This window comes from Dipodomys spectabilis, unplaced genomic scaffold, assembly GCF_019054845.1.
Source record: "Dipodomys spectabilis isolate Male_0828 unplaced genomic scaffold, ASM1905484v1 ptg000380l, whole genome shotgun sequence".
Classification (NCBI taxonomy): Eukaryota; Metazoa; Chordata; class Mammalia; order Rodentia; family Heteromyidae; genus Dipodomys; species Dipodomys spectabilis.
The window spans coordinates 24359-51018 of NW_024871057.1; the positions used below are offsets into that span (position 1 = coordinate 24359).

The window sequence follows — 26660 nt, forward strand, 5'->3', positions numbered from 1 at the left end:
TAAGAGACTAAGCCCCCCCTCCCCTCCCCCAAGCCCAGCCATTCACCCCCACCGAGCTGAGCTTGTTCACCCGGAACAAGTGTGGCAAACGTCGCCTTTCCAGGCCGGAATCTGAAAGAAATTAGAAACCTGCTGCTAGCTTCATTCCCACTCTCCTCTCGTGTTTGCTGTTATTTTTTAACACTTTTTTTTTTCTCCTCTCATAAAAGCACTATCCCTTCCCCAGAGCTTGCCTGTAGCGAAGGCATGGTCTGTACAACTGCAATGATTTCAGAGAACAGATGGAGTGAGGAGCAGAAAGTCTGTTAATAGTAATAGAAATGCTACATGTTAACCTGGACAGCACATGATGACAGTCCCATGACTACCCGTTCTGTTCCCACCAGCTGGGCAACCAAAGTAGGAATGAGATATTCACAACACACAGCCATCCGCCACGTAGCCACCTAAAGTTAGAACCCAAATTCCTTCACACTAGGGGCCTTGGCCATTGCAGCAGCTTAGGTCCAGAGCAGAGGAGGCCATACAATGGGCCTCTTGGATTCCTCAGGCTCAGGCCCAGCCTCCAAGGCGTCCTGAGTCTGTTGAGGCCCAGGGCTGGCTTTTAGAACAATGCTAAACTTGCTGGCCCCACCCAACCACTGCTTCCAAGGGCTGCGCTTTGGGGAAGTGCGCAGCTGGTTTTGCTTTTCCCAGAGTCAGGTAGGCTTTGGCTTTCCCAGGCTGAGGAGAAGACCGGGTAGCAAGCTGGCCAGAGTCGAGGTCAATAGTGCAGTGGGTTGTCCAGCTCTGTTCTTCCTTCTACAATGTGAAAAGGCAGTGCCTTGCCGGGACTCTTGTGGCTCACTCCTGTAATCCCAGCTACTCAGATGCTGAGATCTGAGGGTCCTGGTTTAAAGGTAGCCTAGGCAGGAAAGTCTATGAGACTCTGATCTCCAAGTAACCACCAAAGCCAAAAGTGGAGTTGTGGCGTAAGTGTTAGAGCACTAGCTTGAGTAAAAAAAGCGAAATGACAGCACCGAGGCTCTGAGTTCAAGACCCAGTATGGCTTGTGCGCCTGTGTGTGCATGCGCGCGCACACAGAGCAATGTTTTATCTCAAGAATTACCATCGGATAAGAAGGAGCTCATGCTTAGGGCATATAGAAGCTCTGAGGCAAAGGTACCAACAAAAGATGATTGATGTTCGAAGACAGAAGGCGTGTCCAGCTCCTGGGGCTCAGAGTAGGTCTTCACAGGTGGACTTAACTTGGGGAATGAGGGAGACCCAGGCATGTGCACAGAGACCAGCAGCAGGGGGCAAGCATCCCACGGGAGCGCAGACGCCTCCTCATTCTGGGTCAGCAGGGCAGCCGCGCACCGCCACACTCACCTGCCAGGCTACCACCAAGTTCCCGTCTATGTTCCAAGCCCTCCGAGAGCTGGGCCTCGGGAATGCTATCAGGCAAGAACCAGTTCTACACTCCTCTCCAACCCCAAAGAGACAAGGGCTACAAATCAGGGCCTTTTGTTTTGTTTTTAGAGAGAATCATTTTACCAAGACATGCCAGCTTACTCTCCCAGTCAGCCAGCCCCCAATGGCTGGGAGGAAGGGTCATGGGCAGAAGGTCCTGTGGTTCTGTAGCGTGGAGCAGGAACTCCCACAGGCCTCTCCTGAGCGTGGGGGGGAAAGCTGCGGGATCTGGGCACAGGCCCAGGGGGCAGCGTCCAGTGATGCGCCGTACTGGGAACTCGGGGGGGCTGACGTGGGGGTGATACCGCTGCCTGCTTGGCTGTGGATGAGGTGATTACCATTTAACCAAGTCAACTTCCTTACAAAAGAGAAGCTGACGCAGCCCAGAGTGGGTCAGCTCACGCAGGCTCCATGGGAAAGACGAGGCCCTCTGATTGTGTTTTGGATTCCGGACCCGGCCGTATCCTAGGTTCCCGTGGTTGTTTTGCGCAGCTGTCTTCTCTCCTAGCTTGTGAGGGGAGCCCCTTGTAGCTTGCAGGGAGTCAGAGGGGGCCTCAAGTAGTAGACAGAGTGGAAGGCCCGGGCTCTTGAACCTGTGGGGAGGGTATTGAGAAGGTGTGAGCCTTGTCTTAGAATGTCCGGGGTTGCCGTGAACAGGAAGTTCAGGACTAGTTCTAACATCATTCTTGAAGACTGTCTGCATTTGATGGAGGCTTTTTTTTTTTTTTCCAGTTGGGTGAACTGTGGTCTTTTTTAAGGATCTGAGCTGAACCTGAATCTGTGGCATTCTCAGGGCAGTGAGGGACACGATGGCCAGGAGGCCACAGAAGATTCTGGTCCATTCTTGCTAAGTTTCCCATGAAGGAAACACTCCCCTATTCCATCCAGCATCCTTACTCTGCCCCCATCCCCAGGAGAGCTCAGTCCCTCCTGAGGCATGCTAGTGTCCTCAGCTCACCTCTGTCCAGACCCAGGAGGGACACTGTACAGCCTCAGGCAACTGGAGCAAGTCTTCCTGCTGTCAAGGTAACAGCTACACCAGCCACCTCTGAGAGCAGACATCACTTCCCTTGTCAGTGATAAAGCCGCCGGACCCTAAGACCTGACACTGGTCTCAAAAACACTCTCACACCTTCAGCTTGTTCTTGTCAGAGACAGGTACCATTGCCAACTTGCAGATCCGCAAACCCCATCTTGGCGAGGGTAAATAACTTCTTAAATGCACAGCTTAGCCATAAAAGAACCAGGGGCCTAGGGGTCAGGCTGTTGGTCATTTATTCAAGCCACTTCCGCACAGTATCAGGAGACTTTCAGAAGAGCCACTCTGGCACCAAGGCCAGTTGCATGGCTCTGGCACAGGCCCAAACAAGCATGGAAAAATGACACTTGTGTCATTAGGAATGTGCTTAGACACAAGGGGAAAGATAAAAGTCTTACTACCAGGCCTTAAGGGGCTTGCTTCATGAAACAATCTTGACCTAATTCAGCAGCTCAAGAATCTTTTTTTTGCTTTATCCCAGGTCTTTTCACACAGGCCTTTAACTTGACCCTTGTCTCTTCTTGGGCTCAGGATGTCTTGCTATACAGCCCACATCTCACCCAGCATTCCATGCAGGAAGATGGGGACTGGATGGAGGAACAAAAGGGCAACTTTGGCTGGTCACTGGTGGCTCACGCCTATAATCCTAACTACTCAGGAAACAGATCTGAGGATCACAATTCAAAGCCAACCCAGGGCTGGGAAGGTGGCTCAGTGGTAGAGTGCTTGCCTTGCATGCATGAGGCCTTGGGTTTGATTCCTCAGCACCACATAAACAGGAAAAGCTGGAAGTGACGCTGTGGCTCACGTGGTAGAGAGCTTGCCTTGTGCTAAAGAGCTGAGGGACAGTGCCCAGGCCCAGAGTTCAAGCCCCATGACTGACCGAAAGAAAAAAAAAAAGCCAGCCCAGGCAGGAAAGTCTGTGAGACTCTTTAGTACCAATTAACCACCAGAAAGCCAGAAGTAGAGCTATGGCTCAATGTGGTAAAGCACTAGCCTTGAGCAAAAGAGTTGAAGGACAATGCCCAGGCCCTGAGTTCAAGCCCCAGGACTGATCAAAAAAAGAGCCACCTTGGATTTTCTCTTTGTGACTTTTCAGGAAGAGATCTCTTCTCCTGGAGACTTTCCCCTACATCCTGGCCAGCTGTACCGTTCAGCACAGTAGAAGCTGGGGAATTCAGTTATCTTAGCCTCCCAGCTTCTAATCGAGACAGGGAGGAGAAAGGACATCCAATCCACCATGGCTCCACATCACCTCTTTACAAAACACATCAGCGTGTGCAAAGCGCCCCAGCTCCTGGGTACAGCCACGTCTGCCACAAGGTCCTGGATGTGCCTTGGCTGGTGCTATGCAAAGAGAGGCTGGTGTGCTGGATGGACGCCAGCCTGAACCCTGGGCCAGTCCACGGGATGAAAGGCTTTGGGCTCAAGGGGCAGCACCCAGATGGCTTCCTGGGGGGCTGCTCAGCCCTGGTAAGGAGCAGCTGTTCCCCACAGCCTCCCAGGAAGAAGGCTCTTAACTAGATTTCCCATGCACAACTTTGTGGGGGAGGCTCAAACCTCCGCCCACCGCAGGCTAAATTTGTACTTCAACCAACATCCTCACGAACAGGGGGAGCCTGGGGCGACTGTGTTTGTACCTTCAGCTTCTCCATGGATGCTGGGGCCCTTCTCTGGGGCCAAGGCACAAAGGCCCCGGACGAGACCTTACAATAGAGGACACACGAGCTCTCCCGGGCCAGGTGGGTAGAGCATGAGGAAAGAAAAGTCCCGTTGCTGGCCTCGGTGGATTTGGAGCTGGACTTGAGGCTGGTGGTTCTCAATTCACCCCCAGGAGGAGTCCAAACCGCTGGCTGGGGTCTGAGGGTCCAGCCTTGGGAGCTCTGACACGTAACCGTAGCCATTCTCAAATGCAGACAGGGAGTAAGCACCACGGCGTTGGAGAACACATTCAACTTGACCGTGATCCCGCCTTGGCCAGATCGGCTCAGTCTCCAGGGAGACAAGTGAGCATTGTCGACAATAAACTGCGTACACAGGCCTGTCAGAGCACGTTGGCGCAGTGCCAGACGCTCCTCAGCTCCAGAGGGCCTTGAGGGATGTCTGGACGCGACAGAGTCAGGACCTGCTCTCAAATGCATCCTGGGTTGGTTTTCACGGGGAATGGTGAACACGCAGGTGGAAACGGCAGTGATGTAGGAAGAGGTTTGTACTCCCAGGCCTGTGAGCCACAGCATATCACAGAGGGCCACGCTAGAACAGCACACGGAGTGGGGAGAAATCATGGGTGGGGTGCTAGGCCGCTTCCTGTCACTGTCCCTGAGTGTCATAGGCTGAGTAACTTATAAAGAAGCAAGGTTTATTTAGCTCTCGAATAGTGAGGCTGGGGAAGATGGTGCTGGCATCTGGCCCAGGGCCTTGTGCTACATGGTAGCCATGTGGAGCGTGTGGCATGATGAGACAGAACAGACCTGCCAGCCTCGAATGGCAAAGCCAAGGGAGAACATGAGGCCCTGAGCTCGAGCCCCAGTACACACATGCACACGCGCACGCCACGCACGCACGCACAAACACGCTAGAGAAAGGAAGAGTGCCCAGGTCCCAGTTCCGAGAAAGAAGCTTCAGGAATGAAAAATAGCAAAAATCACAAAAGTCAAGGGAAGGAGGCCTTTGGCTAAGGAAGGGATCACTTGCCTTTCAAGGAACATGGGACGCCTTGCTCGGGCTCTGTTCTGTGGTGGTCTGGGTTCAAATCTGGCACCTTTCCTTTCTCTACAGATGCCCTTCAAAATGGTGGGAGAATTCCCTGAGCTGTCTATCACGGGCATCCCTCATCACCCCTCAGCCTCGGTGAGGGAGAGATACAGGCATTATCTCCAAGATAATGCTACGCGATTACTATCCACTTTGTGTCATAATTTCAGTTTATTTTTAGCAGGTACCACACTCACGTGATTCAAAGATCAAAGTGATAGAACCAGCTGAGAAGCTTCTTCCCACCTCTATCCCAACGACCCAAACATTGCCACCACCCACAGCTCCTATGATTTAAAAAAAAAAGTCCCTTCATGGTTTGTTTATGCAAATACAAGCATAAAGGAATATATGTGAAGAAATACCTTATTTTCTCATTCTTGAATCAAAGTAAGGTACCAGACAGTGGTTTACAATGTAGGTTTTTTTCCCCCCACTTAATTTATCCTGGAGAGCTTGTTTTTTGTTTTGTTTTTTAATATATCAATCTGAGAATTCTTCGTTGTTTTTTTTTTTTTTGAATGGCTCTAAAGCTTTCCATTGTAAGCATGTATCATTGTTTACTAACCAATACCACGGCTGATGGACATTGAGTTATTTATGTCTTTTGCAGACACTGTGTGTGTGTATGTGTGTGTGCATGCATGCACGCTTGGAACTTGAACTCAGCACCTGGGTGCTGTCCCTGAGCTTTTTCTGCTCAAGGCTAGCGCTCTACCACTTGAGCCACAGCTCCACTCCAGGTTTTTTTGTTTTTGTTTTTTTTGGTCTGGTCGTGGGGCCTGAACTCTGTGCCTGGGCGCTGTCCCTCAGCTCTTCAGCTCAAGGCTAGCGCTCTACCACTTGAGGCACAGCGCCACTTCTGGCTTTTTTTTTCTACATATGTGTTGCTGAGGAATCGAACCCAGGGCCTCATGCATACAAGGCAAGCACTCTACCACTGAGCCACCTTCCCAGCCCCACTCCAGGTTTTTTGATGGTAAGAGTGTCATAGAACTTGTTTGCTCCAGCTGGCCTCAAATGATGATCCTCAGATCTCAGTCTCCTAAACAGACTGATTGGCATGAGCCACCACACCCAGCCTTCTCTCCTAACTTTAGGAGGGAAAAACAAACACAGAAATGGGGCTGCCCACACGCCCAACAGACATTCCCAGAGCTCGCCAGCCTGCCACGCCACCACGCTTCAGGATTTGCCACTTCTTCAGACAGTATTACTTCCTGTTTACTTTGATTTTTTTTTTTCTGTGCTAAGAGCACTCGACCACTTAACAATGAGATCCACTCTCAAGAGACTTGTAAGTCACAATATGGTGTGAAGAGGATGCTGCACTCGATGTCTAGAACTTACTGCCGAAAGCTTCTATCTAGCCCCTGATTCTAGCGCCATCTCCCCACCCTGTCCGGCCGAGGCCTCTGCTCTGCAGTCTGCCTCTGGGGTTTCGACTCCCATACTCCACACTTAGGTGGAACCACACAGTATTTGTCTTTGCGTGACTGGTTTATTTCACTGAGAATAATATCCTAAGTTCACCCCTGTCACAAAACCCAGTATTTCTTCCTTTTTATTACAGGCTGATAGTATCCTTCTTAGTTCCAGCTAGTTTGCAGCTGGTTTAGGTACCCGGTTTACAAAGGGTTAACACAATATTTCGACTTCACAATCTGGATCTTTTCCCAGTTTAGTGTTATGCAGTGCAATTCTCTCCGGTGATACTCGTCTGTGTGTTAATGTATATACTCTGGAGGTATTTTAGGTAGGTTAGACTAAACCATGATATGGGCAGCCCCGTTTCTGTGTTTGTTTTTCCCTCCTAAAGTTAGGAGAGAAGGCTGGGTGTGGTGGCTCATGCCAATCAGTCTGTTTAGGAGACTGAGATCTGAGGATCATCATTTGAAGCCAGCTGGAGCAAACAAGTTCTATGACACTCTTACCATCAAAAAACCTGGAGTGGGGCTGGGAAGTTGGCTCAGTGGTAGAGCACTTGCCTTGGTCGATGACTTACAATAAATGCATTTTCAGCTTATAGCATATTCGGCTTACTACAGATTTATCATGCAGTAACCCCCTGTAAGTCAAGGGGCATTGGCATAGACCATTTTGTAATGATATATTTTTAAAAAATTCATTGGTCATTTGATGGACATTTAGCTTGGTTCCATGCCTTGGCTATTGAGACTGGTGCTGCAATGAGCATGGTGGTCAGATGGCTCCTTGAGACCCTGGGTTCAATGCTTTCAAGCAAATTCCAGAAGCAGGGATTGTCTGAGCGGGCCAACCTTCTCACTATGTCTAGATCTCAGAATCTGCCAGATAGGTGTGAGAATCCCAGGGAAAGTAGATCATGTAGTCCAGCCTCTTCAGCTTTCAGGAACAAGCTGGAAGGGAGAAAGACCTAGCCAATATCTCCAGGCCACAGTGCATCAAGTGCTTATGGTCCCTAATCCAGGCCTGGCATTCTAATCTACATGACCGAGAAGCTATAGCACTCTGACCCAGGCAAGAAGCATGTAGCAAGTATGAGAACCTCTGGAAACAACTCTGTTATTTGTTTATTCTTGCTGCTGTTGATGATGATGGTGTTGGTGATGATGGTGGTAGTAGTGGTTGTGGTGGTGGTGGTGGTGATGATGATGATGATTTGTCATGTTAGGGTTCAAACTCAGCACCTCACACATGCCAGGTGAGCAGTATGCCACTAAGCTCCATCTCCATCCTGATTCCATTGTTGAAAGCATTGATTGCATTCTCTCTCTGTCTGTCTGTCTCTCTCTGTCTCTGTCTCTCTCTGCCTCTCTTCTCTTTTTCTCTCTCAGCTGTCAGCACTTAGAGGATGGACCCTCATGACCACAAAGGAGTTTCAGATTCTGGAAGACTATGGAACTCTACCCTGTCGTAATTTTCCTATCAATCTGAGAGTGCTAGTCATTTTGCCTTTTCTTCCTCTTCCTCCTTCCCCTCCCCCCCTCTCTTCCTCCTCTTCCCCCCTCCTCATCCCTTCTCACCCCTCCTCACCCCCTCCTCCTCCTCCTCTTCCTCCTCCTTCTTCTTGTGCCAGCAGTAGGACTTGAGCTCTCTTGCTTAGCTTTTTGGTTCAAGGCTGCTGCTCTACCACTTAAGCTATAGCTCTACTTCTGGCTTTTTTGTTGGTTAATTAGAGATAAGAATCTGTTTGATTTGTCTGCTCCTGCTGGCTTCAAACCTTGATCTTCAGATCTCAGCCTCTTAAGTAGCCAGGCTCACAAATATGAGACACCTGAGTGCTCATCATGAATATTTTGTGTAATGGGTATTTTCTTTTCTTAGTTGAAGAACTTTTTTATAAAGACATGAACGAGAGTTTGAGGGTGCATAGGCTCTGGTAACCTCCCCTTTGGTTCTACGTACTCAGGATAAACATAAAAATACATAAAAGTTGGCATTTGATTTTAGTTTTTGCATGTTAGCGAAATCAACTATTTTGTCTATTGATACATTGTATTTCTTATTTTATGAGTGCCTTTTAATATTTTAATCTAATCTTCCAATGGGCTATGAGTCTTTTTGTTGATTTAAACAGTGCTTCATATATTAATGCTTTTTTCATAGATCTTGAATACATGGATCCTCAGCTTATTGCCTTTGAATTTTATTATTTTTCTTGCCATATAAAAGATTTAAAATTATATCTAGTTGGATAATATCAATCTTCTCCTTCATGCCATTTACTGCTAACAGTTTGGTATATATATTTTCCCAGACATTTTCCATGCATATGCGTATCTATCTATAAATATATATAGTAAGTGATATAGTTTTCCTGCACATTTGAAATATCATACACACTCTTCTGTGTATGTAAAGAAGAAAAATAGTTTTATTTCTTCTTTTACTGTTACCTATAATTTTTGCTTCTTTTACATATGAGAATTTTGTAGATATTCCCCTTATTAATAATGTAAAGATCTAACTTCAACAGCATTCCAGTGTATGAATTCAACATTGTGTTCCTAAACCAGTTTTTAAGTTTCATTTTTCATTTTCATATTTAAATATGGAAGATTTTTGGTGTCTGAAAGAAATAGAGAACTAAGTTTGGGGTTGGAGATTTAGCTCAGTAGAAGATCACTTACATAGTAAGTGCAAGACCCTGAGTTCAGTCTTCAGCACCACAAAAAGACAGAGTCCTAAATTCATTTTTTTTTCTGCCATACTAGAGTTTGAACTCAGTACCCTGAGCCATCCCCCAGCCCAAGACTTGCTTATAATTCCACATAATGAGCCAATTATTCCATAGCATTTATAAGAGAGTCTACCTTTCCTTCTCTGATTTGAAATAACTGTCACATATTATCGTGTTAAATGATTAATATTGTACATTAAATGTTAAGAAAGAATTTGAGTTTCTCTATGGATCTCCTTTTTTGTTGTGTTTACTTATTTACTCTTTAATGTCACATCGGTCTAATTATTATAGCTTTATAACGTATTTTAATATCTATAAAATCAACATCAACTCCTATTTCTTCTTTTTAAGTAGTGTCTTGGGTCAAATTCTTTTTATTATATTTACTTACTTTTTGCATTTAATTGTGAGGTTTAGAATTATTTGTGAAATTCCCATAACAACTACTAAGAATTTTTATTTTTCATTAAACTTGTTACATTATTAAATTAATTAAAGCTTTATTGACTTTTTTACAAAATTATTTTAACTTAAGAGCAATCTCTTGTCTCTGCATCTATTCAATTTTTCTTATGAGCACCAGTAATATTTGTTTAGTCTGTATAAATCTTACATTTTCTTCATATTTATTCTGGGATATTTTACATTTTTGTTACCACTGTAGAGGGAATTTTAAAAGTACATCTGAAGACTATTATTAGTATACAGCAAACTATAGGTTTGGTATACGTTTGGTGACAGCTTACTTTATGGATTATTACTCTAGTTGTTTTTAGTTTTTATGGATTTCTCATGTAGACAATCATGTCATTTATAAAAAAAAAAAAAGAAATGAAAAAGAAGAAGGATAAAGGTTTGTTTCTTTTTTAAAAAACTGTATTTCTACTTTCTGTGTACTTTCTTATTGCTTTAGCTAGAACCACTTCTTAGATGTATCATATACAGGTTTCCCTTTCTTGTATCATATACACATTTTCCTCTCTGTCTTTTTATTCTGCATGCTAGAAAACTTTGGGGGACTATTTTCACATTTTCTAATTTCATTTCCTGTTCACATCAAATACGTGGTTCTCTGCTACTTTGGGATTTTAGTATTCAACCATCAGTACTTCCAGCTTTAGACTTCCTGTCTTTGGAAAGTTTCCAATGGTCTCACAATCACACACCTTAGTTCCAACTACTCCAAAGGTGGAGACGTGAGAATTGACATGCAAGGCCAGCCCAGGCAAAGTTCTTGAGATGCTCTCTGGAAAACACAAACTGAAAGCAAGGGGGAACGTGTCTCGGGGGTTGAGTTTCTGTGTAACAAGCACAGGGCCTTGAGTTCCATGTGGACACCCTCTAGTGGTTGAATTGTTCTCAGTGTCACATCTCAGTCCTTACTCAGACCTAGAAAGTCTCCTGTGCCCGGGACCAGCCACTTCTCACCCCACCATGTCCGCCCTACCACTCGTCCACCTCTGGACACTCGGGTCTTCTGTCTCTGGCCCAGCTGAAGGCCTTGTCACTGTTTCTGTTCCCAGATTTCTTCCTCCCTCTTGCCTACCCTCTGTCACTTTCCTCAGAGCCTGGACCACAACTAAACATGTCCCTCTCTGGCTGGCTATCTACTTATTTATTTTATCATCTGTGTCTTAAAACTTCCTAAAAGCATGCCTCTTACTGACCTGGCACATAGTCATCTCTTGTACATATTCAGTTAATGCTTGGTGAACAGAGGTATTGACCCCAGGGGTTCTGAGACAGAGCAAGCATCCATCTCTTGGCCTGTGGGGTCTGGGGTGCTTAGTAAATATGCCTTGTTGGGTTTGTGTCTTCATCAAGGCCTAGAGATCTGCCATCTTCTCCACAGACTTTATTTCTCTAAGAATCAACATGTGACATGAGAGAAACATCAAGAGAGCTAGCACAAACTGGGGAGGGAGCCGTAGGGACTGCCTGCAGTCTCAGATGGGAATAGAGGTAGAGTCTCCCCTTCCCGCTAGAGAGTCCCGATGCTACACGGCTTCATGGTGCATTGTATTGCAGGGTGGGAACTACGTCCTGGTGATGGTGGATCCAGATGCCCCCAGCAGGCGCAACCCCAAAGCGAGATTCTGGAGGCACTGGATGGTGGCAGACATCAAGGTAAGAAGGCCACGAGGCACTTTAAGCCTCATTCGCAGTGGTCGCTGGAAGATTATCGTTCAGTGTGGTTCTCAGCTTGTCATTCTGTGGGGAGAGCAGGACTTCTGTGTCAACAGCCCCCCAAGCTTTCAAACAGCTTCACACCAAGTCAAAGGACTAGAGGCGGCAGGTTCGGTGGTAAACCAGCTGTCAGGATGAGTAGAAGAAAGCCTGTAGGGCTTGCTGATCTTTTGTGGTACCACTCCTTCCGCCATGATGGATTTAGGTACTGATTTCGGTTTGTGCCAGTACACGCTAGACCGGGTGCTGCGATGTGGTTAGGACGGGGGTGTCCTGCTGGAGGCCCTCCCCTGCTGAGCCAGGGGCGTGCAGGAAACAAAGTGATTTGCTCTCTGGTTGGCCTCACACTGGGGAAGGGGCCTGGCTCAGTCTCCCCAGCGTTGAGTGCAAGGAGCTCACATTTGGTGGGTAAATGGAGGGCACTCGGGGCAAAGAATAAAAGGCTCGATTGCCAAACAAGTCTTGGACAGTCTGGGTTAACAGAATGGCTCACATTCCTTACCTTTTAGAGACTCATCATCCTGACGGGTGCCACAGACATTCCTTCACATCCTCAGGACCGCGCAGGTCTCGGGACTCTCCCGCCCCACTCTACCCTGGACACCAAAACCCAACCTTCTGTAAAGGGAGGTCATCTTTGCATAGAAGCTTTACACAGCTACATGCCAGTGGCTCACGCCCAAAATCCTGGCCATTCAGTCGGCTGAGATCTAAGGATCAAAGTTCAAAGCTATTCCAGACTGATAAGCCTGTGAAACTTATCTCTAACTGCCCACCAAAAAATTCAGAAGGTGGAGGTAGGGTTCAAGTGACAGAGTATCAGCCTGGAGCAAAAAAGCTAAGGGCAGGCACCCTCCACCACCCCCTCCCCAAAGCAAAAGCTATGTACATCCTGCTGTATACTTGAAATCAGATCTAAATTACTTATCATTCTTAATATAAATGTTACATGAATGGTTATTATTCTGTGTTGCTTAGGGACTGGTGACAAAAAAAAAAAGTCTATACATGATCCTCAGAGATGCAATTATATGCATTTTTTTCAACTTGCCATTAGTTGAATACAAACGTGCAGAGCCAAGATGCACACACAGGGCCTACTGTCTAGAATATGCATTGTTTCCCAACCACAAGTGACCATGAAATCGCTTATTCACAAACACAAAGCACCTGGCAGGGCGCTTTGAGGAAACCCACATCAGCCTGTGGCATTCACAAATCTGCACCTACAAAACCAACTGATGGCTTTTGCGATGTGAAAGCAGAAACCCAGAAGTAGGAAAGCTAAGTCTGAATGTGGTCAGGATGTTGGCTGGTTACCGGCCAATAACCTCTTGGATCCTCAGGGTTCTTTAGCTGTCATAGGTGAGTCACACTTCCGCCTTTGCGAGGTCGTGCTGATGGTCTGCTAGCCCATGAGAGAATTCTGGACGACCAGAGGGCCATCCCAAAGGCATGCGTCTTTCCTGCTGGCCTAAGGGCAGGGGAAGGGCAGCCAGCCAGCTACTGACTTCTGAGCAAACTCAGCGGTGGGAGTCCAACCTTTGCCTGGCCAGGGCAGCCTCTTGGGCAGTGTCCAAACTTGCCTTGGTGGCAGGAACCTCATTTCCTGGTGAGGCTGAAGAAAGTTCTATAACTCGCCAATGGGCAGCACAGGGCTAGGTTCGGGCCACAGCCAGCGGAGGGCACAAAAGGGAAAGCCAGGGATCGCCCCTCAGGCAGAGAGTTGTCATTTTCTGGACCAGGGTGGAAAAGAGTTGCTAGGAAGGGCTTCCCCTCCGAGGGCTCTGGTGAAAGATTTTGAGAGCAGAGCTGCAGAGCAGCTGTGGACAGGATGGCATTGTAGTCCAGGGGCTTTTGAAGGCTGAAGCCCCCAGGCCAGCCCATCCAGCCCTTTCACCTCAGTACTCACTCCAGACACATTGCTCACTCCAGCTCTGAGCTGCAAACGAGGGCTGAGACCCAGATGCCCTGCTGAGAGGCACAGCAGGTGGCAGGTGACAGGTGGCAGCTGTTGGGCCGGGCTGCTAAGCCACAGAGCTTATAACCAGGCCACCTGCCCTGTGCAGTGGCCTTTGCTTCCCGCTCAGGCAGGAAGAGGCTCCGGTTTCAGTCGCTGTTTCCACCCACTTTCCCTGGTCTGGGTGCCCAGCAGGAAGCGCCAGCCCTCCTGGGTATGTCCACTTAGCTCGCCACCTGCCCGCATTCCACCAGCCACAAGGAGTGTTAGCCAAGTGGGTTCAGGTCTCAGGGCCTGACCTCGGCCAAAGGAAGCAAGGGCTCTGGTAGACCCAGGAGCACTTCCTCCATGTCGGTGCTGGGGGCTGGGGGGTCTCGTGCAGCAGGGTGCACCTGCCCAGCCTGGCAGCTTGGGAAAATGTAGGTTCCTGGGCCCAAGACCAATACAGAGCTCCCACTCTGTTTGGCCTCTGTGTTGGACAAGCACTGGGAAGAGTCAGCAGCTCGGGGGAAGGGAAGGTTGCCTGGATGGTTACCCGCACTCATTTGTGGGTAGTCATTCTCAGGTGAAAAAGCTCACAATAGCTTTGTGAATGAGCATGAACCCATTTTACAGAAGCTTGGGTTGTTGGTGTGTGTGTGTGTGTGTGTGTGTATGTGTGTGTGTACGTGCGCGTGCGTGCCCGCACACCAATACTAAGGACTTGAACTCAGAGCCTGGGCACTGTCTCTCAACTTTTTCACTCAAAGCTGGCATTCTACCACTTGAGTCACAGTCCCACTTACTTTTTGATGGTTCACTGGAGATAAGAGTCATGGACCGTGACTGTTATCTCCATTTAACCACCAGATAACTGGAAGTGGTACTGTGGCTTAAGAGGTAGAGCACTCTCCTTGAGCTGAAGAGCTCAGGGGCAGTCCCCAGGCCCTGAGTTCAAGCCCCACAACTGACCCAAAAAAGGTATTCTAGATACTTCCCACAGAGGTATTCTAGATAGAATTGGATAAGGCTCTAGACCTGTAAATAACATAAAGCCTAGGAATTCGGGAGACATCCAGCAGTAGGGACTGGGCTTCCATGGTACTCTTTCACTCATTTAATTCAACAAATAAAACTCATATTTCACACTAGTCACTGTAGCATAGTAGTTAAGAGCAATGCCTCTGGAGCCAGGCTGCTGTGTGTAGGTTGCTGTGCTTCGGATCTCAGGCCCACTGTGATGCTCGGTGTGATCCTGGGCTAGTTGTTGAACTTCTCTGCATCTCAACACACTGGTTGTAAAGGTACTCTCCACCTCCCACAGTTGGTCTGAAGCTTAACTGAGTTATTTTGGGTAAAGTACTTCGATTCTAAGCCTTAGCACACATCATCAGCTCCATACCATCGCTGGCTGTTATGTTATGTAAGTGCCTTATGTAAGTACCCCTCAAGCGCTGGAGTTACAAACAAACAAAATGGAGAAAGGCACACTGTTCCACTCAGGGTGGGGTGACGTGGGTCCAGGAGCAGGCTTGCACGGAACATTCTAGACCTATGGGTTACCACTGGCTCAGCTGCAGGGCGGGCAGGGCTGGCTGAGCACTGTCAGCCATCTCTCTGGCACTGTCTCCCAGAGCAGCAGAGACCTCTGCAGAGCGTGGACAGATACCATCTTTGCACCCTGTGTGGATCTTCTGTTTTCCTTCCAGCTACTTTTTAGTTCTGACTCAATCTAACTAATAATCTTCATGGCGGAGCCTAATTAAGATATCAATTAATATGCAGCTTTCAGTTCCAAAGAAACACTTATTGGTTCCTCTTCTGTTTGTCTCCGAAATGAGTGCTCAGGGCTTTTCATGTAGACATTTTCATTAGGCTTTTTTTTATTATTGTTAATGGAATACGCAGCACAGGAAGCTGGTGTGCGAGTGAAATATCGTGATTGGTGACAGAGAGACAAGAGTACCTTTTTTATTTTTTAATCTTCCAAAAAAGAAAATCTTCCTAGAAACCATCAATGATTCTAAACATTTGCCCTGAGGATCTTCTTTTTTTGTTTCAGAGAAGAAAAGGAACTGGCAAGTTCACCTCTCTCTCTCCTCCAGTATTCCCCACCCCTGGCAGCTGTAAATGCAACCAATTCTGGGTTGAATTAAAAGGGCCTCGAAGGGGTCATTATTCTGTCTACTTTTCTATAAGGTTGGATTTTTTTCCCCATAATTAGACTTTTTATATTATTTTAAGGACCTCTAAGTGTGCTAGGTGAATAAGCTAAATGGGAAATGCAATGAGCAAGGCAAAGCGTAAAGATTCCTGCTTTTCGGTTCTGTGATCAACCCGTTTGGGGGTGATTGGCCCTTCTCCTGGGTGACCTCAGGCAAGTTGCTTGATCTCTCTGGGGCAAGGACAAAGGAAATTACACAGGCAATCAGGAGAGGCTTTCCTAGAGAGAGGCACAACAGAAGGCAGTGTATTGTATGTGTTCCTCATCAAGGAAGTAGCAGATTCTGAAGATATTCACACGTGTCCATAGAAGTCATTACATCATTGGGGGGGGGGTTGTTTTGTTTTTGTTTTTAATATACCCCAGAACCCAGCTAATGGTAATACACAGAATAAGCTATTGGTAGAAGGACTACCAGTTGAGACAAAGAGCACAAGGCCTGGAAATGGGGTTGATAAAACGCTTCTTTACGGAGACCTTTATTTTTCACGTGCTGCAAGTTTGCCCACGGTGAGGATATAGTTCAACTCATGGGCCATACAGAGCCTTGACTGGCAGGGACAGTGCCGAGGTGACCTTGGTTAGAAGCCAGACATATTTGTGGCCATCTTAAAGGGACAAGGCTGGGACTTTGGAGTCAGATGAAGCAGTGGGAGGGTCCAACTTCTGCTCTTTCTAGATGGGAGATTCTGAGCCTTGGCTTCCTTGGCATTAAAATAGGTACAATAACATCCATTTTCCTAGTGGGATTATGACTCCTGTCACAGGGCTAGGCATAACTGCTCCCACTTGTAATCCCGGCTACTTGGAAGACAGAGATAGGAGCGTCTCAGTTCAAGGCCAGCCTAGGGAAGCGGTTATCAAGATCCTGTCTCAAAGAACAAAGTAAGTCTTGGTAGTGCACACCTGGAGTCCCAGCTATAGTGGAAGCGGATACCGAAAAATCCGAGACATGCCAGCCAAGGCAAGAAGCTCAGAGGAAGAGTGGGCAAACGTAGTCATAATATTCAATTTGATGTACATATGTGAAAATGGATGAATGAAAGGGAAGGGTGGTGTTGGGAGAGATGGCGGAGAGAATGATCAAGATGCTTTGTACTCACACACTGATCTGTTGAATTGAACATTCTTTATATAGAACCACTTAAAAACGGGGGGGGGGGGGTGGATGGAGAGGGGTGGGGAGAGAGAGACCCTATCTGAAAAACAACCGAAGCAAAAAGGATTTGGGTATGGCTCAAGTGAGTTCAAACCCCAGTATTTCCAAAAACTCAAGTTTTAGTCACAGAGTATGAGGACCGCCATCCGGCACTGCCGCCAAGGATGCCGTAAATTCCCTTCAGCGAAAATTAAGTCATGCAAAAGTTAAAGTTCTGCATAGGGTCCCACATAGCTCACACCTTCGCTTTTCAAGGGTAAATGGGTCTGGGCCCAGGCTGAAGGACTTGTCATGACCCAGGCTGGCTTTGGGAGGAAGGGGAGGTCCGTGCTGGAGGTGAGCAGTTGGCCATGTCACTGGGTCTCTGGGGATGGCCCTGTGACCTCCCGGACCAGACCAAACTCTCCCCTCCCCCATCCTCACCTGTGGCCCTCCCTCCTATCACACATCTGGCAGGGTGCAGGAGGTAGCTCTTTGGGCTGAGCCAGGCTGCAGACCCTTCCTCCCCAACCTGTTCCCCCTCTCTCTTTCTCACAACCCAGTAGCACCTCTCCATGCTTCATTATCACCACAGCACCGGCCCAGAGATGCCTTCGCTCCCAGTCCAAAGCGTTTAAGTAAAATGTTGCTACAAAGAGGAATATTATCTTTTGATGAATGTTTTTCAAGCCCTTTAGGTTTTCATGGCAATTTGCGGTGTAAAATTATTTGGAGATAAGAGCCAAATTAGCTCTCCTATGCTGAGGTCGCTGTGTCCTGTAATCCGTGTGAGCAGTGTTTAAATATAATCAGCCCTTAGACTAATGTGGCATAATTGTTCATTTGAAATAGCTTTTTTTTTTTTACTCCATTCAATGAGTCATTAAAATATTCAAGGGATAATGCAGTGAATTGGAAATGAATTTATCGTATTATCCCATACATACTGTATTGCTTCAGGTATCTAAGGGGTGGAGAAAGAAAGAGAGGGGGAGAGAGAGAGAGAGAGAGAGAGGAGAATATAGAATAAGAATAAGTCTCACAGGGAGAAAGCAAGCCTATGTATACATGAATGCGATAAACAAAGCTTTTTATGGGTTTACGGCAAGCAAGAGGCTGGGAGGGGAGAAAATAAAATGCTGTTCTTCGAGGTGGTCTCTCTCTCTCTCTCTCTCTCTCTCTCTCTCTCTCTCTCTCTCTGCACTCTGAGAATCTGCTCTACCACAGCTCTGCTGTTAACTTATTTTTATCAAATATGTTTATATCAGAAAGTCGTTATGGAAACCAGTTCTGCCATCCAGGAGCATTCCTGGATCAGGCAGAAAAAAATTCTCTCTCTCTCTCTCACTTTCTCTCTCTCTTTTACACACACACACACACACACACACACACACACACACACACACACACACACACACACACACACACACACACACACACACACACACACACACACACACACACACACACACACACACACACACACACACACACACACACACACAGAGCACGGCATGGTCTTGCTGCCCCAGCTCTGAACTCGGCTGTGGCAGGCAGGCAAGGCTCCCCGCTTCCCCTCCCCAGGCAGGACTGGGACATGGGACATGGCTCTCTATCTGTCACCCAAATCCCAACCTACTTTTGCCCTAACCTGGCTTTGTCGCTATCACCTAATCCCTCTGCAGATAGCCTTAGGAAGAAACTGGTTGGGAGGGAAAGGCTGTGGCAGAATCTTTGGAGCACAGTGACCCACTCTTGATTTCTGGAAAGTTCTGTCCATTGTCACTCTAGAAGCGGCTCCACACGCGGACCTGGCCCTGCTGCTGTAAGAGGCTAGGTGACGGTGCTGATCGCAGCTGCACCTGTGAGGCTGTGGAGGGCCGGAACCCCGTCAGCTGCTACAGAAAGAGAGGCTGACGGCTCCCAGAGCTAGCAGGGGACCTCTTTTGTGGGTGTCCTGGGCAGTCAGCATGGTGGGCGAAGTTGGACAGGAAGTCTGATAACAAACCTTCCAAGAATTCGAACTGCATCTGCTCCCTAAAGGACAGAGCTCCCAACACAGAAATAAGCTGTAGGTGACCTGGGAAAGTAGAAGGCAGGTGAAGTAGAGGCTGGTCTCCACGTGCTCAGTGGCTCTTCCGAACAATGCCAGCATCACCCTATTTCCTCTCCCAGTAGAGACGTCCTTCTTAAAGCTCTTCTCTGTATAAACGAACCACAAGAACAATTGTCCAAAAAGAAATGTACTCTTTACCTGACTGACATTAACTATAACCCCTGTGTACATCACCTGTCTAATAACATTTTTTAAAAATTAAGTTGGAGAAAACAAAGAATAAGGAAGAAGAAAATGCAGAGGGAAGAGGGAGGAAGAAAACAGGAGATGTTCACGTGCTTGGCATGTGGTACTAAAGGCTGTGCTTTACATTAGCATCTCATTTAATCCTCACAAAAGACCTAAGAGGAAGGTAATAGAAATAAGAAAATCAGAGCCTAGAGATGGTAAGCAATGAGCTCAAGGTGTCACAGCCCACAAGTGGCTAAGTCCAAAGTGTTCTAAGTCCAAAGCCTATTGCACACTGACAAGGAGGAACTGCCTGTATTAGTCTACTTATGTTGGTATGACCAAATACCTGAGGCTGGATACTTTATAAAGAAAAGCAGTTTCTTTTGCTCACAGCCCAAGATCAGGCAGCCATCTGGTGAGGGCCTCAAGATACACGGCATCACAGTGGTAGGAATTTATGCCGTGGAGATCACATGGGAAGACTGGAAGCAGAGAGATTCGGAGGCCAGGCCTGCTCTCTCTCTCTTTTTTTTTCTTTTTTTGTAACAGCTTGTTCTGGAAGGAACTAGCTCAGTTCTTGAGTAAATTATACAAGTCCCTTTGAAGAACAGCATCCCAATAACCTAACTACCTCCCGCTGGGGCCCCCTCACCACCACCCCACCGGGACACATCACATCCAAACCTAGCCTTCCCATTCCAGTATTCAGGTAGGTCCCACACCCACTACTAGGGCCCATGTGGATGGGGTGCTGGTGTGAGTAGCACGGTTTGGCGTTGATCTCCCTTCTCCCGTTGGCTCCGCCCAGCTCAGCCACAGCACAGCCCTGACCTGAGCCTTCCAGTGCAGCGTGAACCCAGGAGATGGATTCTCTGATATAGCTCTGACACGCAGGGATTGATCTCTGTGAGTCTGTTTCCTCATCTGTGTAAGAGGAGAACAGCATCTTCATGCAGGAATTCAGGGGCGCGGAATTTGTGACATGCCCAGCACACTTGGTAGTGTCTATGTACACCAGGGCCCTCGTTTGTTCCATCTTCAATCACTCAGAATTCTCCACAGGAAGCCTTTGATGGCAAGGAGCATATCTTCCTTCTAAGAGATAGGCCAGGGCTTGACCAGGAGAATGAGCTGTCCACGTGGGTTCAGCTTGAAAGACCGTGAGAGAGAAAGGACACCAGCGTCAGGCTTTAATAGGGAGAGGTTAGAACCAGCTGTTGAACCGGAACTGTGCTCAGCACTGTGGCTATTTTAAAAATTAAGATTAAGTAAAAGTTAAGTATTTGATGAATCCATGTTAGGAATTTAAAACATGGTTTCTCTGAAGATCCAGTAGAAGAACAAGGCCACCATACAGCTTCCCTTAAGGCTCAGCTCAGCGGTTACCTCCAGTGAACGGATGGCTTGCCCTGGTTTGCCCAGACTAAGCCAGTGCTGCCCAGGCTCTACCACCCTCCTCATCACAGGGCTATTTATTATTTGAATATCTTTTTCCTCTTAGACCATGAGTTCCTAGAGAGCAGAAACTGTATCTTCTACCCATATCCTCAACATTTATAATGGTGCTTAGAACATAAACACTCCTTCATAAATGTTGAATGAGCAAAAGCATGAGGGAAGGGATGGACAGATGGATAAGTAGATGGGTATATTCATAGATGGATGGACAGATGGATGTTGAGTAGGTGGATGGATGTTAAGTAGATGATGAATGGATGGATGCATGACTGGCCAGCTGGATGCTGAGTAGTGGGTAGATGGATGAATGGATAGATGGATGGATGGATGGATGAGTGGACGGAAGGATGGATGGATCTATGGATGTTGAGGAGGCAAGTGGACAGATGAATGGATGGATGGATGGGTGCTGAGTAGGCAGATGGGTGAATGGGTAAATAGATAGATGGATAAATCAACAGATCAATGGTTGTTGAGTAGGTAGATGGATAGATGCTGAGTAGATGGGTGGGTGGATGGATGAGTGGATGAACTGATGGATTAATAAAAATTGGGTAGAGGTGACATCATTGTGATGACTTCATGAGAGAGATAGGAATTGAGCCAACCTTGAGTTATTAGTAAGGCTGAAAAGTTCAAAGGATACAAGAGACTGCATCTCAGAAGGGGATAGCATAACAAGATCTCCAAGTTTGGGAGTAGCACTGTGGCTCAGAGTGGTAGAGCTCTAGCCTTGAGCAGAAGAGCTCAGGGACAGTGCCCAGGCCCTGAGTTAAATCCCCATGACTGACAAAAAAAAAACACCCAAAAAACAACACTCCATATTTGCCAGGGCAGTAAAATGAATCGTAAACATAGATTGAAAAGCCAAGATGACTGAGTTAATTGAGGCCCTTCTCACTGTGTCTGGGTTATTATTGCAAAAGTCTGCTGACTAGTTCTCCTTGTGTAATCTGGCCTAAATGAGAGTATCCATCTTTCCTTCAAGGAATGATTTTACTAAAACTCTGAATCTGAACAGATTACTTTCCTGTTTGAAACTCTGCAGCGACTCCCAGCCCCCAGCTTCCTCCTGACTTCCTTGTGATCTCCCCAAACCCACTCTGCTGTGGAAGCCACTGTTGCCTCTACTTGCTTCGTCCAGAGGGACGAAAGCCCGTCTGCAGCATGCAAACACCAGTTACTTTTAATGGCTCAAGATTTTTTTTTTTTTGTCGGTCGTGGGACTTGAACTCCGGGCCCTGGATGCTGTCCCTCAGCTCTTCAGCTCAAGGCTAGCACTCTACCACTTGAGCCACAGCACCACTTCTGGTTTTCTGGTGGTTAATTGGAGATAAAAGTCTCACAGATGTTCCTACCTGGGCTGGCTTCCAACCTCGATCCTCAGATCTCAGTCTCCTGAGTAGCTAGGATTATAGACATGAGCCACCAGCACCCGGCCTTGGCTCAAGATCTTTAAATGACCTTCAAGGTCCTGAGAAAGCCAAGATTTGGGATCATGAAATCATCTCCAGAAATAGGAAAGGAAATGTGGATTACTGGAATCAGTGTAATATCAATCCTCCTCAAAAGGAAAGAGCAATTTAAACAGCAGATGATCTGAAACAAAGAAGAAAACAGTCTTCATTGGCTGGCCAAAAACCAGTTGCTCCTGACCATTCAGATTTCTCACTAGACCATGCATTGTTCCTCAGGATGAGGAAGCAGCTCTCAGCACTAGTCTGTTAATCATGGCAACCTGTGCACAAAGGCAAGAGACTTGGACTTAGTGGCTATTGTATGAGATGCGTTTGTACCTTGTTACCATGCCAGTCCTGACAATTGAACTATTATCGGTCTTAAAGTGGGTTGCTGGTGACTGCCACAAGAAACTATCATGAGCGTCACCTTGTGGCATAATTTTTCTCTCAATACTGAGGCTCTTGTTTGGCTTTTTTACTCAATGCTAACACTCTTATCAACTGAGCCACACCTCCACTTCCGACTGGTTCTTTGAATAAGAGTCTCACGGACTTGTCTGCCTGGGCTGGCTTTGTAACCACCACCCTCAGACCTCAGCCTCCTGAGTGGCTAGGATTATAGGTGTGAGCTGTTCCATATTTTTATGGATAACATGCTCACCAAATTTATAGGTCACGCAAAGTTTAAGGAATAGTTAATATGATGGGTAACAAAAAAAAAATCCCTCATGTAATCTTGGCAAATCAGAAAGTTGGGCCTGCATTGCAAAAATTAAATTTAATGGGGATTGATCTAAAGTTCTATATTTAGGTTCCAAATCAATTGCTTGCATGCAGAATGGGGAAGATTTGGCATGTCAGAGGTTCATGAAGGGAAGAGATCAAGAAGGGTTTTGTTAATTCTTAAGCTAATTTAAATCCAAATTTTAAGCTAATAATAGAATGTCAAACCATAATGCAGGAGTTAAGACAGTTAATATATTCTGAGGCCACATCAGTAGAAGTAGCAGCTTTAGATCATTGAAGAATCCTGGCTTGCCTTCCCCTGCCTCTGTCAGAGCACCTCTGTTCATTTGTTCATTCATTCATTCCGCATGTGCTCAATATATCTCCGATGGTAGCTTCATTCAGGCACCGTAGACCAAAAGTTTATACAATCAAGACCCTTGACTCCATTAAGGGGCTCTCTGGCTGGTAAAAGAAACAGAAAAGAAAGATCTGTTGCCACAGTGGGGGGAGGCAAGGGTCAGGATGGAGTTCAGCTCTAGAACTACGGGAGGTGGGAAGGAGCAAAGAGCTCCCCAGAGGCAGAGGCCCCTGAACCAGGCTCCAAACTCACCTGGTGATCTAGCGAGGAAAGGGCATCTGGCAGAGAGGAGAGCAGGAAGGAACCCTGTGTGGCCCACAGTCGTAGGAACCACGTGTTCAGAAGGCGGAGTCAGCGAGGCTTCAAGGTAGGCCATGACAGATGACTCACCAGAATCACCTGGGAAGCCACACCCAGACCAACTCAATCAATCACCAGCAGGAAGCCCCGACAGTCCCTTAAGCTTAAAACTTCCCAGATAAGGCAAAGTATACTGGGATGGGGGTGGGGGGAATGTAAGGTATTGTGATTCAAAAGGTCTAAAGTTTCAGTTATGCAAGATGATTATATTCTAGAGATCTACATTGTGCCTATAGTTAACAATACTGTACTGAATGCTCAGAAATTTATTAAGAGTATAGATCACTTTTTATTATTATTATTAAATATACTTTTATTGTTATTACAAAGGTAATGTACAGAAGGGTAACTGTTTCATAAGTCAGGTAATGAGTACTTTCTTTTTTGATCCGTGTCATGCCTTCCTTCATTCTCCCCCAGTTTTTTTTCCCTCTCATCCCTGTCCATGAGTTGTGCAGTTGATTTTCAACACAGTGCCTAGTAAGTATCAAACATTGGTTCACATGTAAAATGTCTTTAACATGAATTAAAAGAAACAAAGAGATAGGAAAAAGAAATGGGGGCACGCACTGGGGTTGAGGACTATCCACCTAGTAAATTTACTCCAGCCTGGGAAGGAGTTTAGCAAAGGGACTACTGGAGATGCGCAAAGGACAAGGGTGTTGAACTGTGATTGGGTGCCGTGGCAGATGCCTATAGTTCCTGGAGATGTGGCTAAGGAGAGGGCAGTTTAAGCCCAGAATTCAAGAACAGCCTAGATGACATAGCAAGACTTAAAGATAAGGAAAAGGAAAAGACAGAGAAACAGAAAGCAATGGATGTCTTTTAGAAGTGTTCTTTGACTGCCATGTTGGGTGGTGGCGGTGGTTTTCAGGGTGACAGCCATCTGCACAAAGCAAAGGCAGGGCTGTTGGTAGGTTAGGTGGAAAGTGATAGATAAACCCATTGGCAACTTCTCGACTTGGGGTCCTTACTGGGATGGGGGCCTTGGAGTGCAGGCAGGGTGGGAGACAAGAGGATGGAAACTTCTGTCATAGACAAAAAAACCAAGTGGAGATTTCAAGGAGGAGATTGAAATGAGTCCAGAACCCCTGGACTGCAGCCTGGCTTTGCTTTCAATGCATGGTGGTTACAGGCAGGGGGGTACTGTCTCTGGGTGGAGGACGGGGGGTGGCAGGAAAAGAGTTATCTCTGCTCATTTCTAAGGAGAAGCCACAGCCAGAGCATGTGCACACAAGGCCAGACTGACTCTCAGATGGTAAGTCCCAAAGGCTGCCTGCCTCTAGTCCACCTCCATGGAGCCCAAAGCCATTCAGGAGGAACAAGAGGCCGGGACAGCAGGGAGGCTGAGCGGGATGGCCCAGCCAGGATTCAGAAGAATCAGCTGCTAGGCTAGGCTCAAGATCCTCCCACTTGGCCACCCTCACCCCCTTCTGTGGGCCGAAATGTTGCTCAGAAGCATAGCGGGCTCCCCTGGGCCTCAGAACCCACAAAGCAAGCGGCAAGTTCCACGCGATTCCCCACACTTGCTCTCCCCCATCCACAAAGCCTCTCTGCACACCAGCGAGCGAGCATGGCATTATTAGAGGGAGAACGAGGAAGCTGCTCTCATTTCTTCTCCAAGGCGAATCGCTCACTGGAGCTTTATTATTAGTCACACCTGCCAGGGAGCCTATTCCCTAGTGATTTGTGCCCCACAGTCGGGGCTGGTGTCAGGTCAGAGTCACAAAATCTCAGCTACACGACAGAGGGCTGAAGTGGACCACTGAGCAGGCCACGAGGCCTGAACAGCTCTTGTTTTAGGAGAGAGGCAGTGACCTCCTGCTGATACTAGAGTGGGGAGGGGGGAAGACAAGCCCTGTGGCTGGAGGCAGGTGTGGGGGGTGGGGGGCTGCTTCAGGAATCCAGTCATGCTAGGGTAAGAGAAACTCTAGCCTGGGGCATCAGGGCTGGGGAGGAAGGCCAAGGGGCAGCCTAGGGCTCACCTGTCAGCTTCTGTACAGAAAGGTCCAAGTAGAGCAGCTATGGAGAGATGAGGCTGGTAGCCTGGGGTGCACAGCACTGTCCACCATGGGTGGAGAGAAAGAGGAAGAGGAGAAAGGCCAGAGCTCCAGAGGGCAGCGGGGAGCTGCTCTGGAGGGAGAGTGGGCTGGGGCTGAGACTTAGATACCCCGAGTTCCTTGGGCGGCTGTCCTGTCAGGCTTTGGGGCTAAGAATGAGCTCTTTCCTATTCCAAGAGGTGGAAGTCACTGTTTTCTTGTCTCAGTTGATGAACAGATTCTGGGTGGCAGGAGTCACCATAGAAACAGGTGCTATCTTAAGCAAATGAGCCTTATTAACCTTAAGAGTGGTGGAGTTTTCACAAGATTGCACATATAGGGTAGGAGGGAGAGCGGGGTTCGGTAGGGGGAGGGTCGAGGTGGCTGGGAGCTGTGTGCTGTGGCTCAGGGTGGGGAGGTGTGTGTGTGTGTGTGTGTGTGTGTGTGTGTGTGTGTGTGTGTTTACTGCATATGTGCCGGTGCCCATCCCCACGTGCCTCTGCAAAGCCATTTCCCAGGAGGTGGGCTCAGGTTCTACTTTTTCCCTAAGAAATATGCCTTTGCCCCAAAGAAACTTCCACCTCATTGGAAGCAGTCCTAAGGTTTTCAGAGACCAAGATATGACAACAAGTAGACCTGGGTCTGTGTGACCCCAATCAGTTATATCCTTCCAGGACTCCCAGTCTCTACGAGGCAAATACAGCATGTACCTCACAAGGCAGATGCAAGTCTCCAAAGAGACCATATATGGTCTTAGTGTGTACCCCCGTCTATCCCCTGTGGCTCACCTCTTGCTGGGGTGAAGGAAGGGCCCTCTCTTTCAGACCCAAGATTAATCTTTTCCCTAGTATGATCTCACGGGTCAACAGGCTTTTCTCTGGTATCTGCCATGAGTTGTGTGCTCTGTTAGGCTTTAGGTAAGGTGGGGAAGGGGTATGTGTGTGTGAAGAGGAAGATCAGGACAAAGACCCACCCTCAGGGACTCTGGGTGGGTTGGGGGCGACTGGAAAGAGGGGTGGTAGGGAGCTCTCTGAAGGCAAATAGGATTGGGATAGGCAAGGAGGAAGGTGA

General features: G+C 47.4%; 1 protein-coding gene across 1 annotated transcript in view; it reads left to right on the plus strand.

The window, feature by feature from the left end:
- The window catches only part of Pebp4 (phosphatidylethanolamine binding protein 4), a 130757-nt gene that overhangs the window by 24336 nt on the left and 79761 nt on the right, over positions 1 to 26660 (plus strand). The window contains exon 4 of the mRNA XM_042667205.1: positions 11439 to 11537. Coding sequence (XP_042523139.1) covers positions 11439 to 11537 — 99 coding nt within the window. The remainder of the gene's footprint in view (positions 1 to 11438; positions 11538 to 26660) is intronic.